General features: G+C 38.9%; 1 protein-coding gene across 2 annotated transcripts in view; it reads right to left on the reverse strand.

Moving 5' to 3' along the window:
* Nucleotides 1–15,545, reverse strand: part of cacnb4a (calcium channel, voltage-dependent, beta 4a subunit) — a 54,816-nt gene extending 39,271 nt beyond the window's left edge. The window contains exons 1-2 of one of the 2 annotated variants that reach the window (XM_066686072.1): nt 15,335–15,545; nt 11,957–12,040 (exon numbers count right to left, since the gene is read on the reverse strand). In XM_066686072.1, coding sequence (XP_066542169.1) covers nt 11,957–12,040; nt 15,335–15,397 — 147 coding nt within the window. In that variant the 5' untranslated portion in view covers nt 15,398–15,545. Of the gene's footprint in view, nt 1–2,195; nt 2,484–11,956; nt 12,041–15,334 lie in introns of those variants that run through there. The other variant, XM_066686073.1, reaches the window with a different exon arrangement.
* Nucleotides 15,546–18,474: the final 2,929 nt, after the last annotated feature.

Raw genomic sequence — 18,474 nt, forward strand, 5'->3', positions numbered from 1 at the left:
AAAACAATGCCAAAAACAATAGGAGTAAAATTAATAATGATTTCTGCCTAATAGATTAGCCAATGAAAATGAGGAGCCCAACCTCAGCTCACTATGACTAGTAACAGTTTATACCTGAGCTATATGAAATACAAAAAATATAGAAGAACAACCTGTACTTTCTATTCCTAAACTGAAAGGTAATTTCAGCAACTCAACATAAAGCAAATTACTGAAATTATCTGCACTAGAATAGGCAGCAGCTTCAGACGTAGCCAAATAAAGCACAAAAGTCACTTTATGACACAGAGCTCCATGCATGCCTGTAGCTTCCAGGGCTGATTTGTTTTACTGAGCTTTCTGACTAAATTCAAGGAAACTACATCAATGCATGGCCAACAATGGGAGCAAATGACCATCTAATGAACAAAACTTCAGTGTGAGTGTTATCAGCAGTGTGGATGAGTCATATGCTGTTTTTAGTCAGGGCTCCAGGTTCTAAACATATACCTGGGGAAAAAAACAACAACAAAAAAGACAACCTTTCATTGAATGTGCTACATTTCTCTGTGAATAAATGCCAAATGTCAGTAGTGAATGATACTTTAAAAGCATCTTGATATTTAAGGATGTGTAACAAGATGCTGCACTTTGCAAAATAATGATTAACTGCCTTCAAGTAATGGCTATTCATGTGTGTTGTTGTGTCCATGCACACAAACCTCACTGTCAAACATAATATGTGCTCTTTTGATGTGAAAATAACTGTTACTTGTCTTCCAGTTAAACCCTAGAAGACAAAGAGCCTCTTGGAGTATTACTTCAGACTCATATGGTTGATTGCACAGAGCCGTGTCATAGCCCTGAAGGGAAACACTGGAGCTCATTGCCACATTGCCGTTCTGATTTGATCAGTGGACTTTATTTCCATGTTTTTTTTTTTCCCAAAGCAATCCCTTCTCTGCTCTCATAGATTCACAGAAATATAGAAACTACTCTTTAAAAGTTAAAGACCATCTTGTATTTGCTTAATTTACAGTCAAAATGCCTGTTGTTATTTTTCAGGAGATATTTCTGATGCGTTTTGATGTAAAACACTTTGCATAAATAAAGAGAAATTCAAATGAAAATAACCAATAAAACCTGATATAACCTGTCCAAAAAGGGGTTCAGATTTTCTGCAAAACCAGATATACCCTCACATCTGTCACCACCAATTCAAGCTCCACTCTATTTTCTTCTTCTATCCTTCTTCACTGTGTAAAATGAGTCTGGAATATGTAAATATGTATACATTTAATAAATACAAAGTAAATAAACAAACAAAAAAATGCCTACACTAAATCTATGGAGTGACCAGCCCAGAATCCAGAGCTCAACAGATCTGAAAATTTTGGGATTATTGGTGGATTGTGATAGACACAACATGTAACTAGTTTTTAATACTGAGGAAACAGAAGAGGAAAGGTATCCTGCAGACTGAGCAATTTGACTTGAAAATTAAATGAATGAAGGATAAACTCTGAGCACACAGTTATGTAGATCCTTCATTCATTGAGCAAAACCAGGATGAGATTCTATATGATCAGATCCAAAACAAATAAAGCCAAGGATAAATGCAGATATTTATGGCTATGCCAGGGAAGATTGTATAAGGCTTTGCTGCTCATCTCATCAAACTGCACAATGAGGGAAAAATGCTTTGGGGGAGCTACCCCTTCATTACAACGTCATATACAATTATACATAAGTAAACAAAATATCTGAGACCTGAGAATGGAGAGATAGTGACCTGATGTGGTTTAGTATCAGCATAAAGACGTTCAGGCACTAAAAACGTGTTTCCACAGCTGAACAGAAATAGCCATGCTGTGCAGTCAGTGATATGGAATAACAGGCTGCTGCTGCTGATCGGCCCTCCCTCCCCCAGGTCTCTTGCTATACATGCAGTATTTCTTTTTCATTTGGGGAAAGGGAGCAGGTGTCACTAACAAACACACACACACACACACACACACACACACACACACACACACACACACACATACACATACACATACACACACACACACACACACACACACTCCATCCCCCAACCCTTTTCACACAACTACATCTGCATGCTAAATTCCTTCAACCAGCTTTGAGTGTGGATGTGTGTCATGCCACCAAGTCAAAAAACCCACAAACCAGCCAGCTATCTCAGAGACACTCACCGCCTCCGAATCTTCAAAGCCATGCAGGTACAAATTGTCGTACATGGAGCTATGATATTCCAAGTAGTGCTTCTTGATGAGAGACCAATAGAGAAGAGCAAAGATCAATGGAGGTTGAAGCAATCCCTTTCCAGTCAAGACCAGCAAATGCAAGAATGCCAGGAGGAAACAGCGGTCCTTCTTCTTCTTCTCTGTCACTGAGATGTGTTCATGAGCATCAATCCTGATCCCTTTCACATCATACGGCAATGAGGCTCTCCCCAGAGGCAGCGGAGACCTGGCATTTTATCAGCCTTACACACACACACACACACACACACACACACACACACACACACACAGTGCAGGAGAGTGGAGATTTCCTCAAATCACAGCCCCTGATGACAGCGCACAAGGGGCAGGCTGCTGATTGGCTGCTTGGAACTCCAGTTACAATGGCTAAGTGGTCTCTCCCCTTGATTTTGTATAAGGAGGAGTTGGAGGAAGCAAGAAAAGGGGTCTGTGGTCTTCCACTCCTCAACTACTGGGGGCTTGTTAATTCCTCTATTTTTCTCTCACTCTGGCTATTTTCTGCTCCCTCTAATATTTCCTTCCTCAGCCCTCCCACTTCTCCTTCTTGCCTTCTGAGTCTAGTTCCCAGTCTTGTTATAGCACGTGTGCACCCGCTCCTCCCTGACGAGACATAATGCAAACAGACACCTCGCAAATGTGCAGGATGTTTTTTCCAAGCCAGAAAATGTAACATCAAAGCAGTCTTTAAAAAATGCTTCATGTGGTAACAAGCAATGCAAATATATTTAACATCAGTTAAATAAAAAAAGATAAGCAATAGTTTACTATAAATAAGCACATATCGTTGCTGTCTAATTCAAAACATGTATCTCCATTTTGTGAATCTGAATCTCCATTTTTAGTTTACTCCATCATTTGAACACAGCACCTGTCCTTCACACTGTGTGAAAATTTCATAATGAATGGACCAATACAAAAGCACCATATTTACTTGGAAATAAAAATTTTTACACTAAGTTCCATTGAAAGTTAAGGTTTTTCCCTTCTCCTGCAAAGCTGCTATGTTGGGAGATACATGTTTTTAATTGAACAGCAAATAAATGCAATATATGAATCTTCAAAACAAATAATATAAACCTACGTAGACAAAGGCTTATCCCAATAAGCCTCAATAGTCCTAACACTTTCTAGTGTATAATTAAATAAAGTAGATAACAGATGATTTATAAATAATTATGTAGGTTTATGTGAATGCCATGAAAGGCTTATTTAGTTGTCATTAAACCCTATGATAGCTAAATGTTAAATGTGTGTGACAAACCATCTTTGTCAGTGCCAATAACCTGAAAACAGCAGGACAATAAAATCCCATCCCCCATTCTAGGAATATTTCAAATAAATCTTCATTAATATATTCTTAAATAAATGGCTAATATGTTACAATTTAATTTTCATTTCAATTATTATTGACTGAGGGTAGAAAACAATGTTTGCAAATGTTTATTTTTATTGTTCCAAAGTACAGTACTGTGCAAACATTAGATCAGCCTTCAGTTTTCACTCACTCAGTAGAAAAACACATGACATTGCTGATTCAATCCCTAGTGAAACCTCAGCTGCCTGAACCCGGGATCCTACACACTTAAAAATTGTTGTAAAGGGTACTTCAGTAAAGAAATACATATATCTATATAGAACCCTAAACACTTAAAAAACCTTGTAACAACATAGAACCCTTTTTATAAAGGTGCTATTTGCATTCTCCTCCTGTGTGTTTTAGTGGAATTGCATTAGTGGCATTTAGAAAAGATGCTGTGGGTTGTCTTGAGCCAGAGAATCAGGCCTGGACATGAATTCACTGTGACAAAAGCTATGATAAATTTTTAATAAGAGAATAAATAATTATAATCAGGACAAATGCAGAAACGATATTTAACAAGAAATTAAATAGAGCCTTCATATTTTTTTCACAATGTAATGTCTTTCCTTTGCTGTTTCTATAGCTTACTTCCTTTGCAAATTTTTTACCCCATTCCCACATTTTAGTCTTAAACCCTATTTAGATGGGATTGGTTTTACGTGGGAAGCTGAGGAAATGTAATTTTCCAAAGGATATATACATACACACACACACACACAAATACATACTTGTCATTTAATCATAAACAGTAACTCAATTAAACAATGTAAACCTTGTCCTATAAACATCCTGAAATATGTTTTGGGACTTCTGCTAATGCTAGTCACTGTATCACTCTGTGTAATATTTAAGAACAGTGGAACACAAGTGCCCTCTAATGTGTAGCGAAGAAACTGCAAGTAATACAGTCCTTCAGTATTACACTAACTCGCAGTTACACAGTATATTAAACAGCCCTGCATTACTATCACACTTTTTCAACACTGGAAACTTTAACCTACAGACCTACTGGATAACTGTTTTATGTTAATACAAGAGTCAAGAGCACTGATTACGCTTAAAAAAAAAACACACACTTACTTCACTGTAGATAAACATGCATCTTACTGTATTCTATACTGAAATGTAATGTACTGGGAGAGAAAGATGGACCTGCTGTGCCTCACTGATTTCTGAAAATATAGGCTGAAGGGCCAAGAGATTTAGTCTGGGTCTTCCTGCATGTAATACAAAACACTGCCTTTACCACAAAGGCTCCCAGCTTTCTGTTTTCCATCTGCCAGTCAAAACCTACAGCACGTATCAATTCAAATTGGCATTCCTACTATTCACTTACATCTTACATTTCCTTAGATATTATGAAGTCTTGATAATTATGATGTAATTAGAAAAATGCTTCATTTCTGTCACACAATTACCCAAGTGTTTATAACCATCAGTAATCTTACTACAAGGTATTCAAATCTGACACGTTTAGAATAAACTACAAACTATAATAATAAACTAAACTAAAACTAACTAATAAACTAACTAAAACTAAAGGCCCACACTTTATTTCCTCACTCTTACTTTACACAGATAAATCGATGTGTAGTAGTTACCTAGACTTATTGATATAGTTTTTACAATACCAATTATAGTAATTACTTAACTTACTTAACTTAAACTTAACTTAATCTTAAGTTTTAGGATTTGAAAAAATTAAATAATATACCTAGAATTTAAGGGGTTAACTGTGCCAGGAGAGAAAGTTTTCCATTCATTCTCATTGTTTGTGCTGACTAAACTATTTACAACTACTGATTAATCAACTTCATGACCCCAACATGAGACACAAGAACATAAAATCCTGTTCAGTCAAGGTTTCTGTACATAAATACATGCTTTGCCAGCAGTTTTGGCTTTAACCTTGATCACAGCTGGTGTTAATCACTCTTGGAAATCTCCCTTTGTTTGTGAAAAGCTTTATAGAGAGCACCAGAATAAGACGGGCTTAAACATGAAGTCCCAGTATCCCACCGCTGAGACTCAGCAAGAGCTGTCAGCATTAAAACCTTGAGTCTGTTCTTCATCCTGCTGGACTATTTGGCCACTTTTTCATATTCACTACTGACTAACCCAGTTTAATAGTGTTCTCTGATCATATTTCAAATAATATATTTTAGGAAACACTTTTGATTTTGACGTTAATATTGGACTTCTTAATTTTGTGTAGAAAATGACCAAAAGACCTAATTAATCTATTCAGACAATATAAAAGGGAGGTAGCTGTACTTGGAGACAATAGAGCAAGACATGATCAAAAACTTGAAATTCAGACCCTGTCACCTCTAGAGTTGAGCCACTGTACACCTGTGAAGTGAAGAGTGCTCTATTAGTTTCCATGGCTGCGGTTCAATGGCTGAGTCATATCACCGGATCTGAGGTTTCCTTCTGCGTCAACATCGAGCCGTGTAACTCTTAGACAATTATTTGAGTGGGCTTAAGTTTATAGAAAAACAGCTAAAAATGGAGCTTGAAATACCAAGGCATAAAAAGATACAAACATACTGAACCTGAAAAACACTATGTACACTATATATACTGCAACAGACACTACAGGTGCTGGTCATAAAATTAGAATATCATGAAGTTGATTTATTTCAGTAATTTCATTCTGTCACGCCTTCGTCCTGTCATGTCTGTTGTCCCCGGCCATGTGCTTTTAGCACATGGCTATGTTTTGTTTATGTCCTTGTCTCCGCCCTCGTCCCACCTCTGTTCCGCCTCCTCGTCCGTGTCATCTGTTAACCCGTCCTCCTCGTTATCTGTCTCAGGTGCGTCTCGTCAGTGTCTTGTATTTAAGTCCCTTTCCTGCACTTCCTGTTTGTTGGTCATTGTTCTCTCGTTCTTTGTCATGTCAGTCGTGTTATCAAGTTTGTCTCTGTAAGTTTCCACGTTGTCGTTTCATTTTCGGTCGTTTCGTTCTTTAGTCTGTCTGTCCCGTTTGCCCTGATTTGCTCCTCGTGTCCCGTTTAGCTTGTTTGGCTCCCCGTTTCTTGTCTTTTTGTTAAAGGTCTCCTTGTTTTGTTATTATTTGTTATTAAAAGTATATTTGTGCTTTAGCGAATGCGTCCGCCCTCAGTCAGTCCCTCCCTCGATCCTGACACATTCAAAAAGTGAAACTTGTATATTATACTCATTCGTTACACACAGACTGATATATTTCAAGTGTTTATTTCTTTAAATTTGATGATTATAACTGACAACTAATGAAAACCCAAATTCAGTATCTCAGAAAATTAGAATATTGTGAAAATCTTCAATATTGAAGACACCTGGTGCCACACTCTAATCAGGTAATTAACTCAAAAAGGCCTTTAAATGGTCTCTCAGTCTAGTTCTGTAGGCTACACAATCTTGGAGAAGACTGCTGACTTGACAGTTGTCCAAAAGACGACCATTGACATTGACACCTTACACAAGCAGGACCAGACACAAAAGGTCATTGCTAAAGAGGCAGGCTGCTCACGAAGCTCTGTGTCCAAGCACAGAGGTGAAGGGAAGGAAAAGATGAGGTAGAAATAAGTGTACAAGTGATAGGGATAACCACACCCTGGAGAGGATTGTGAAACAAAAACCATTCTAAAACGTGGGGGAGATTCACAAAGACTGGACTGCAGCTGGAGTCAGTGCTTCAAGAACCACCACAAACAGACGTCTGCAAGACATGGGTTTCAGCTGTCGCATTCCTTGTGCCACGCCACTCCTGAACTCTTGAACACAGTGCCAAAGCTACCAGTACGTACTTGAAGGACCATGCTCTCCCCATTCTTAATTGGCCAGCAATCTCGCCTGACCTTAACCCCATAGAAAATCTATAGGGTATTGTGAAGAGGAAGATTCAATTCGCCAGACCCAACAATGCAGAAGAACGGAAGGCCACTATCAGAGCAACCTGGGCTCTCATAACACCTGAGCAGTGCCACAGACTGATCAACTCCATGTCATGCCGCATTGCTGCAGTAATTCAGGCAAAAGGAGCCTCAACTAAGTATTGAGTGCTGTACATGCTCATATTTTTCATGTTCATACTTTTCAGTTGGCCAGCATTTCTAAAAATCCTTTTTTGTATTGTCTTAAGTAATATTCCAATCTGAGATACTGAATTTGGGGTTTTCATTTGTTGACAGTTATGATCATCAAATTAAAAGAATTAAACACTTGAAATATATCAGTCTGAGTGAGTCTCATATGTAAGTGTGGGTTGAGTGAAGGGTTTTCAGTGCTGTGCAGTTCAGCTCAGCACAGCTCCACAGCGCACACTGGCACATGTACTGATGATAAAAACCCGTACCTGAATGATAAAGTAAAAGAAAAATAGGCTAAATAAAATGGCATCTATACTGTTTAGAGGCATTACTGCACAGCTAACAGGCACTTGTGGTTTAGCACACAACAGCAGATGATTTTCCAGCAGACTGAAGCTCAGAACACACACATTTAGAGCATAAAGCCTTATACATGTGAGCACAAAGGCGAGTGCAGGGTCTTCTGCGTATTTTGCCTGTTTTCAATTTCTTCCTATTTTAACCCAAACTCTGCACTAAATTCACTACTGCGGTGAGCTACTGAGTTTATGCCTTATTCTTAACTTAGACGCAGAAAAGAAATTTGACACACCACAAACATCATAATTTTGAAACACTGCCCTCACTTTGAGATACCATATACCATCCAACCCTACACCCAGGTTTTATGATCTTCACAAAAATGCATGAAAGGAAATGGGACATTTTAGAGCAGCTGCACATGACGCTAAGATCACCATGCTCAGGGCTAGAGTTGTATAAATCCCTGCTGCTACTATATTCTCTAAAGTGAGCTCCATCCAATACCATTGAGATCACATCAATGCTCTTGTATCTGAATGCCATAAAATTCTCAAAGGAATATCCCAACGTGTAGTTTAATGTCTTCCTAGAAGAACAGAAGCTGTTACTCCAGCAAAGGAGACAAACCCTGTAAAATATCCTTCATTTGAAAAGAAACATTGGATATATATATTGGATAAGATATATAGATATTAACCTATATAATTTACAAGACTACTTGTAAAAATTATAGATTAACAAGATTAATCTATAATAATTTAGTGTGAAAATAATGTTCGAAATTCTGAAATTTGTGTCCATTTGTCATACATTTTTGTATTTTATTTACTGAAGTCTATTTAATGTGGTTTTTTGAACCACATCAGAAAAAATTTCAATATACATGACCATATTTTGAATAACAAACCTGTCGTTAGAATTTCAGACTGATATTTGGTCATCTGTTCAGAATAGCTGACATCTTCACAACTGAAAGAAGTCATACAGTGTTAAAAATGCAGTGCATGCTAAAATGTATAGAACAAAATGTTTTGTTCACACTAACATTTTTTTCTTTTATATATTATAAAATTAGCTTAAAATAAACCCCAGTCTTGTATTGTATGAATTATTTTAAAGGGTCTCGAAAGATGGTGCTCCATTCAATGTTTTTGGGGTGAGATTTCTATGACTAATGTTCTAATGGCTGAAAACCATCAAATCCCAATAGAATTGTTTCAAAATTCAGGTTAAAGTCTTCCTACAAGAGTAGAATTACAGCAGCAGCGGTGGAAAAACTACTTGAAAACACCCATAATTTCTTAAGAATCATTGGAGAGTATAGGTATTTAAAACACAATAGACTTTAATTAACAACAGCCAGAGTGGAGCCTATACACTCTGTATAATCATAGATCATTATAGATCACCGTGCTTTCACAAGAGACCACAATCGCATAAGCAGCAGTGTGGAAGCCTTTTCCCTCAATAGCCCTCCTTCAGTACCCATAGAAACCATTTGTTTGGACAATATGGTGGGCACAGTGGGTTCATCCTTTCCTCATGATGCCATGATGATTTTACACCATGAGAGCATATGCATTTGTCAAAGAGCAGAGAGCAGGCATTTCACAGGGGAACTGTGCACTGCCTTCCATCAAAGATGCATGAGGAACGGTGAGGCTGCTAGAGCTCAGAGAACTGACACATATTCACAGGCAGACATTAAGGCCATCCATTCCCTCAGGACACTCCAAAGCCTGTCAGCTTCCTCCAGCATAAGCCAGAGGTAGGCTTACAGTCAATCTTTCCAACCAAGACTCCAATGTCACCTCCTACATACTGATCAATTTCCAAGGTATGACCTTTCTTTCACATATCTCACAGTATAAGGACACATGCAAGTGCTGCCACATGGAGCACAGTTGGTGCTGGATAGGTGAGCACATGTAATTATATTCAGCTGATGGGCGGAGAAGTGGCACTCATCTGTCTCCTGGAAACCATTTCGTTCCATTCACAAGGACAGAAGCCTAAGATTCAATGAGCATGTTGGAGGCAGGTTATATATGTATATTATAACTATATAACTATATCTTAACTTAGGGCAAATTGTTCTTTTCCTTTTATAGTATATTCTTTATATGTTCAAATGAATGTGGAAGCATTTGCACTAAATTAGGGCTGTTTAAAAATTCAATATATACTGATCAACCATAACATTATAACCACCTCCTTGTTTCTACATTCACTGTCCATACTCTGACCACACAGAAGCACTTTTTACTTTAATAATAACAGACCATAGTCCATTTTTTGCTTTATTTTCCCACTTTTACCCTGTTTGTCAATGATCAGGGGCCCCACAGGACCACCACAGAGCAGGTAGGACACCTTGTAGATGTAAAGTCAGAGACTGTAGCTGATGATCTTTTGCTGCAAAGTGCGTGTAGGGCATCCCCTAGTCCTTCAACAGTAGACACAGGATGCTGTTGGATGGATATTTTTGGTTGGTGGACTATTCTCGGTCCAGCAGTGACAATGAGGTCTTTAAAAACTCCAACAGCACTGCTGTGTCTGATCCATTCATCACACACTCATGCACTGACCAGCACTTCACACACTAACACACCACCACCACTTCAGTGTCACTGCACCACCCAAATACAGAGCGCTGTTTATTGCATTCAATCTTAAAATTAGTTTAACACAATTACTATTTACAAAGCAACAGTTTTATGCTTGATAGTAATGTCACTTTTCTTAATGTCACTGTTTGTTCTTGGCAGTTATTCTGAGGCTTTTATATTGTTCATGTCCATACCAGAATTAAATCATATCGACCGAAATTAGGAAGTATATTGTGATACAAATTTTGGCTATATCGTCCAGCCTATACTAGATGTTGGAACGAACATTGCTGTGAGGACATGGTTGTTTTCAACAGTGAGAAAATTACTGAGATCAGTTACTGATGTTATGAATTATAGACGTTATTCCATGTACACGCATTCTGTATATTGAGATAAGTGAGAGTGTTTTTTGACCTACAACTAACCATCTAAACTCAGTACCTTAATATGCAATCAAATCATCACAGAAAAGTTCTGCTATCTGCTTAAATCTGACTTACCAGAGGAGCCGAGAGTGTTAATGCAGCAAAGTGGGACAAAATCCCAATTATTATCATTGGATTCAGAACAAAATGCTAGGTGAGCAGGTGTCCACAGAGTTTTGGCCATATGCTGTAAACATCAAGGGTCCAATGAGATAGCAGTACCATGCAGGGAGAATAAAAGGAGAGTGGCTTAAGTGATATAACATCTATGGTTTGTCAGACCGCAGTGATTCACCAGATTGTGTGAGAACAATGGTTACATCTTGCTCACCTCACAAATAATGCAACATTATTTATTTCTGCTGTGCCCATTTAGGCTTTTGATGCATTCAGTATTACTAACAGCAGCCCATTCACCCATTACTGACCCATTACTAATGCACTCTTTGTATTGTGTACTTCACAAAATCATGAGTTTTGACCTCAAGTTACAAATAACATTTAGCTCTGAGAATGTATTTGGAGCTGATGACACTAACTTGGAGCATTAGAAAAAAAAAACATTATTGTGCAAACATGGCTGAAAACGTCTAAAATTAGCCAAGAACCAGCTGGAATCTCATCAGAAGAAGAAAGGTTCAGTTAATTAAACCTCGCTACGCCTGCTACACAAACTCTTTGGGGTGATTAAACTTCATTATGCCCAAGCCGCAGGATCCACAGGGGTATAGAACCTTGCTATCCACACAGCAAGAACTACGCAAGGTGATTAAAATTTGCTACAAAATGTTTAAACCTCACTGCGTCTGCTCCGTGACCTAACCCAGTGATTCCCAAATTGTTTTTTTGTAGGGGGCGTATATGTTATAAGTTTAATATCCAATTGTGCTTCTGGGTTTTTCACACTAAGCTGTCCTACCTGGCGGAGGATAAAGCTGGTGGAGGTGGTGCTGCCATCAGATCTCTTGAGTCGGCTGCGGCGGGAATAGGTTCCTCTGTTCACCTGCAGCAGGAGAACAAGTCATTCATCACTTTTTACCTTTTCCATCTGGTACAACAAGGACACATTCACACACTGTCAGCCAAACACCAGGGAAAACACTTGCAAGAAAACTCTATCAGACTCTTTATTAAAATTAAATATAGTTGAAAAATATATATAGGGCGGCACAGTGGTGCAGCAGGTAGTGTCACAGTCACACAGCTCCAGGGACCTGGAGGTTGTGGGTTCGATTCCCGCTCCGGGTGACTGTCTGTGAGGAGTTGGTGTGTTCTCCCCGTGTCCGTGTGGGTTTCCTCTGGGTGCTTCGGTTTCCTCCCACAGTCCAAAAACACACGTTGATAGGTGGATTGGCGACTCAAAATTGTCCATAGGGGTGAGTGTGTGTGTGTGTGTGTGTTGCCCCGTGAAGGACTGGCGCCCCCTCCAGGGTGTATTCCCACCTTGATGATTCCAGGTAGGCCCTGGACCCACCGCGACCCTGAACTGGATAAGTGGTTACAGATAATGAATGAATGAAATATATTAAATATGATATGTATATTATAGAAAGAATGTGTAAAGCTGAATAGTGATCTTACAATTACTGCACATTTTGCACTTCTTCTTTAGCTGCCTCTCACCTTTGAAACAACCTCCCTAAAAGTGTGAGGGCTACTCAACCGTTGGTTTAAAACTCACCTGAAGATTTATTTCTTTAGGCTAGTAAACCATTTTGTAGAAGCTATAACATTTTATGCTACAGTGTCATATTTATTAATACATTCTGATTAAATAGTATCTTTGTAGCACCAATACAATTCAATATTACTATGATTATTATTGTTCATAATAATAATAATAATCATAATAATAATAACAACAATATTGTTGTTGCAGTTATAAACCATATTGTGTGCTGCAGAAATGTTTTTTTTTAATGACTTGGAAGTGATAGTTAATGTGACCAGTAAGTAAATGATATCTGAGAATATATTTAGCATACTCCAGTAAAGCAGAATGTTTTTGTGACACAGACATCCGTGTGCAAAAATATATACATTTAAAGAGTTTTACGTTTTTTTCCCCCAATTTCTAGTCATTGCCAATTCCTGCTGTGAGCTTGGACACTTCCAATCACATGATGCTATCAAGCTGGGAGAGTAATCTCAACACATGCTTTCTCCAGAGACCACATTTTCACACTTTTCATACCATCTCAAAATATTAACATGGTATACTATATTACGGTGGGGGTGGGTGTGAGGGGTGCATTGTCAGACTGCGTTGAGCCACATATCGGTGAGCACAATTTGAAGTGAAGGGTTTTCTGAGTGTTTGTGCTGTGTAATTTTGTTCAGCACATGTGCTGACAATATAAACCCGTTTCTGTGGGTGCTGGAGGAACAGAAAAGTTTGAATATAAGCGTAAAATAACAGGTTCTACACTGTTTAGATGCATAGCTGGCCAGCTAGCAGGCACTTGTGGTTTAGCACACCACAGCATATAATTTTCCAGTGAAATGAGGCTCAAAACACACCATTTTAGTGGATAAATCCTCATATCTGTGAGCACAAAATCAAATGACATGCCTTCTGAGTATTTAGTTTTTCTCTTTTAACCCAAATTCATCGCTATGGCGGTGAGCTAGTAGACTTGTATTTTTTCCTCTCTCTTTTTTCCGTTCTCACAGCACCCCCTCTCTGTGGCGCTCTTAAATCCACATGAATTACCTCTTTGGTCTTATACTTAACTTAGACACAGAACTGAAATTTGACACACCACAAACGTCATAATTTTGAAATACCACCCTCATTTTGAGGTATCGTCCATTTTTAATTACAGCGGTATATGTTATCACGGTTATACATCCCAACCTTAAATCTTATACAACTTATTTTTACATTTCTCCATAATGCTGCCCCAATTAGTAACTTTTCCTACATTCTATAACTGTGCAGCAGCACTGGCATCTTTGACAAATGTGCACATTAATATATTGGATGTCAGAAATCAACATCAGGTCTAAATGCAGAATAAACATGCACAAGTAAAGTCACAATTAAGCCTTATTTTCAGTGTTCCTAGTGCTGTTAAAACGAACATAGAGCTAAATAAACAGATGAGTTTCACTCTGACCTATCAAGGTTGTAAAATGACACATATATGCCGCATGGATGCAGAGATATAGCGAGATATGTGTCACACAGGCCCTGAGGATGTGAACATCTGAATGCTACAGAGACGCTGAAGCTGTGTTTTTGGAGGCTACACTGTCCTTCACCAGAGCTGGTTGCAATGCGTTCAAATGCAGTTTGTTTCATACTCCCTTCAGGCTATATTAAATACACTGACAACACTACTTTATTCCCCTCACTTCTTAACAAATAATCTGTAATCCTAATCCTACAACAGAGCAACAAATAAATAGAAATGGTTCAACCATTAAATCCAGTGGCCAACTGGGGGGGTATAAAAACTAGGTCATCCCTGCTCAAGTCAGCCTCCTGAAAGGTCCTCAACGAAAAAAGATATCACTGAGGTCCTGAATTATTAAGCAGACTAATTAAATGCTAATAGGCTAAACTGACAGCATCTTGACATTTAAAATCACGGCCTTTTCATAATGAATATAGTGTGAAATAGATGCAGAATGCTACAGATATCTTTTTCAATTGTGTTAAGTATATAATATAATGCAAGCTCTACACTGCTGGAAGAAAATGTACCACTCCAAGGAAAAGTTACTCAAGGTTAAAACAAACCAACAAACAGAAAATAGCCTATAGCAGTGACAAAGGAACGTGTTACCTTGGCAGTCTGTAGGTGAAGAGAGGAAGAAATTTAAAAAAAGATATTTAAATGTAAATATATTAAATATTTAATATGTCAGAACTGTAGTCTGTATTTTATTTTTACAAATGTGAAAACTGGACAATGGAAAAGTATATTTGGACATTAAAGAATTGAACAAGCAAAACAAACTAAAAAATCTTAAATAAATCAAGCCTCACTTCTCAACTTGAGCATTGAGAACAAAAGTCAAGCCCTTATTTTGGACATAGAACACAGAACCGATGGAGTGCTGTTATAGCCTACCTGAAACAGTTAAATATGAAAGAGAAAGACGGACATTAAGAGCAACAAAATGGAGGGACGAAGCCTGGAGACCCGAACAGAGCAGAACACAGCACATAGTAAAAGAAAAACTATCCAGGAGCAGCACTTAATAATAATAATGATAATGTTTCTGCTACTACACAACACTCAGAACCCGCTTTACCCTCTACAGCGTTCCCTCCAATATTGGTGTTTACCTGGAAGATGGGTTTCTGGACCCCGTCTACAATGCCGTGTCGGGTGTAGATGTGCCTGGACATTTCAGCCAGTTCGTCGGTCCAGGGCGGTGGCGGTCTCTCGGAACCGCTCCACTGGAGCTGAGGCGGACAGGAGGCGGTCTGCTCCAGCTTCACCTTCACTCCGTCAGAACGCGCTTCTCAGAGAAAGTCCGCCGCTTTGCGCTGAGCACTAATGTACCACCACAACCCCACTACACAGCACTACACCACCAGCGCTATCACACTGCTGCGGCTGCACCTCAGCTCCAGCGCAGTGTGGCACGTGGTCTCCGCTCGCGAACCAATTAGCCTCCCGCTAACCAAGCCCCCTGAGTGCCGACAGGTACACCGAGCTCACTCAGAATGAGCTACAGATACTCAACCATATCTAAATGAAGATTTAAATATATATTACACTGGCGTCAGAGATTTGAAAAAAAAAAATCATTTTCAGTACTCCAGAAGAGCACAACTACTATATGCTCCAAATACCTAAAACAAAATAACATCCCGTCCCATTACGAAAGTGTCCTAAGTGCTGCCACAGCAGGTGAAGGAACAGGAGGGTGGCGGAAGGGACTTAAAGGCTAAGCACCACTTAATGGACCTCCATGAATATTTCACATTATTTTAGTTACTGACATATAATTATGAATTAAAATGAAAATAGCAGCTTAATTTGCTTTAACCGCGACCCTGAACTGGATAAGCGGTTACAGATAATGAATGAATGAATGAATAATTTGCTTTAAAATTGATAATTTTATTAAATTGACGGAAAAACCCGAGCTCGCTACGGAAATTCTTGAACGCAACCGTGACGTCACTGGTGGACAACAACTGAACAACGCCGCGGTAAAACACCGTTATGACTGACTGTTATGACAGTATCTAGCTAAATAACCAACATTATTCATGACAATAGCCTAGCAATAACCTAAACTCAAATTTAGAGGTACCTTTATTCTTGTAAATGTGATCGAAGTCGAACTCGAATTCATCCGACACTATAAACCTCCGTAATGCAGCTACGTAGCCGAGTATAATCTGAGCCACCGAGTTTAGCGAGTCAAACTAACGTTAACTAACACCAACTAGTGGGGGGGTGGACCAACGGTCTTTTAAATCTTATTCCTTGAATTAGTAAGAAATAACATGTTTTCTGACTATCAATAAACACAAGTTAGGAACTCAAATTCCACTGTATTTATTTGTTTGACACTTTCATATCGCTGGTGCTTAGCCTTTAAGAGAACGAGAGTCCCACCACAAATCACTTTTATTACAATATTTAATTTAGTGGCCTCAAAATATTATTTTGGGGTCACGTTATTTCATGGCCCCAAATAATCTTTTGTGCCATCAAAATATTTGCCCCTTGCCCACTATTCTACCTGCTTTTAAACTATTCTGAATAACAATTCGTAACTGAATTCATGAATTATATAATGATACATTAATGTTGACCTAATGACTCACAAAGAAATAGTTTAGACTTCAGCTATAGTGCAAATGATACAGGTCTCACATCAGCAATAATAAAAGTAGATTGAGCAAAGCATAATCTCCACAAAAACAACCACAGAAAAACGTGTCTCTTCTCTCTCTCTCTCTCTCTCTTTGTGTTAATAAAATACAAGACATATTTACATCCAGATCTTTGCACAAGGCTGCAGTTCTCTCTGACATAGCTAGAGTTTTAACCGAAGTTAGACAGGCTACTCTGGGAGACGGTAAGAGAACTGACAGTTGGCAGTTTGTTGTGCAGTTAATTTCCAAACCATGTTATTCATAGCTATAGGTGATTTTAGCCTGCTGTATGCTGTGCGCCAAAGCCTAGCTTTGCCATTAATGTTATGATGGACTCAATTCATTAGCGAAATTGACTTTAAGTGACTTGCACGTTTCTTTAAAAATAGCTCTTTATGTCCACCTTTTTTGCTGCCATCCTCACTCGCTTTGCTTTTGACACCCATGTGTCACCATGTGTGAGTCTTGCACAGTAAGTGTCTCATATCACTGAAAAATGTTCCTTCCAGTTTCGGTGCTGACAACCAAACCTAGACAAAGAATCTCACGTGACAACAGGGAAAGGCACAGCCAATCACACTGGACATATGTTACGAGGACCGTGATTTAAACATTTCTGCCCCTGTAGGTTAATGAGACGTTCACAGATCTGAATTTTTTTATTTTTGATTTGGAGGGGTCAAATTATTGGTGGGGACGCGTCACTTCCATGCTAATTCTACGCCTTTGGCCATGGACACATTTCCACACCTAAAACATGACCAAAAATTAATTCCCTTAATTCACAGCTTATCCACACACATGGCCTCTCATTCCCAAAGTTTAACATGATCTCATGTCCACGTCATCATGGCGAAAACAATTTTTATACATGATTACAAAAATTATTTCATTACCACTATTATGTGGTCACTATTTACCTGCAACAATGTCTTTGAATATTTCATATCCATTACAATTACAACAATGTTATTACATTGTTCCTATCCTAGTTTTTGCCACTACTTCTATCATCCCAAATTTCTTCCCAATCATTAACATCACCTATTAGCTTGTATTCAAACAAACACATTCCAATTCAGGTTCACGGTGGGTCCAGAGCCTACCTGGAATTATTGGGCGCAAGGCGGGAACACACCCTGGAGGGGGCGCCAGTCCTTCACAGGGCGACACACATTTACTCACACCTACAGACACTTTTGAGTCACCAATCCACCTGCAACGTGTGTTTTTGGACTGTGGGAGGAAACCAGAGCACCCGGAGGAAACACACGCGGACCCAGGAGGAAACACACGCGGACCCAGGAGGAAACACACGCAGACACAGGGAGAACACACCAACTCCTCACAGACAGTCACCCAGAGCGGGAATCGTACCCACAACCTCTAGGTCCCTGGAGCTGTGTGACTGCGACACTACCTGCTGCACCACCATGCCGCCCTTCAAATGGATTCAATCGGATTGCATATGTTATTAAGTGCAGCATTAAGAATTGTTCATGTTTTGAGTTCATACATATGGGCTATGTCTGTTTAAGAATGAAATGTTGGAGAAGGGAGGACAGAAACTGTTTCTTTCATTTCCAGGG

The sequence above is a fragment of the Hoplias malabaricus genome, chromosome 12 (assembly GCF_029633855.1).
Source record: "Hoplias malabaricus isolate fHopMal1 chromosome 12, fHopMal1.hap1, whole genome shotgun sequence".
Classification (NCBI taxonomy): Eukaryota; Metazoa; Chordata; class Actinopteri; order Characiformes; family Erythrinidae; genus Hoplias; species Hoplias malabaricus.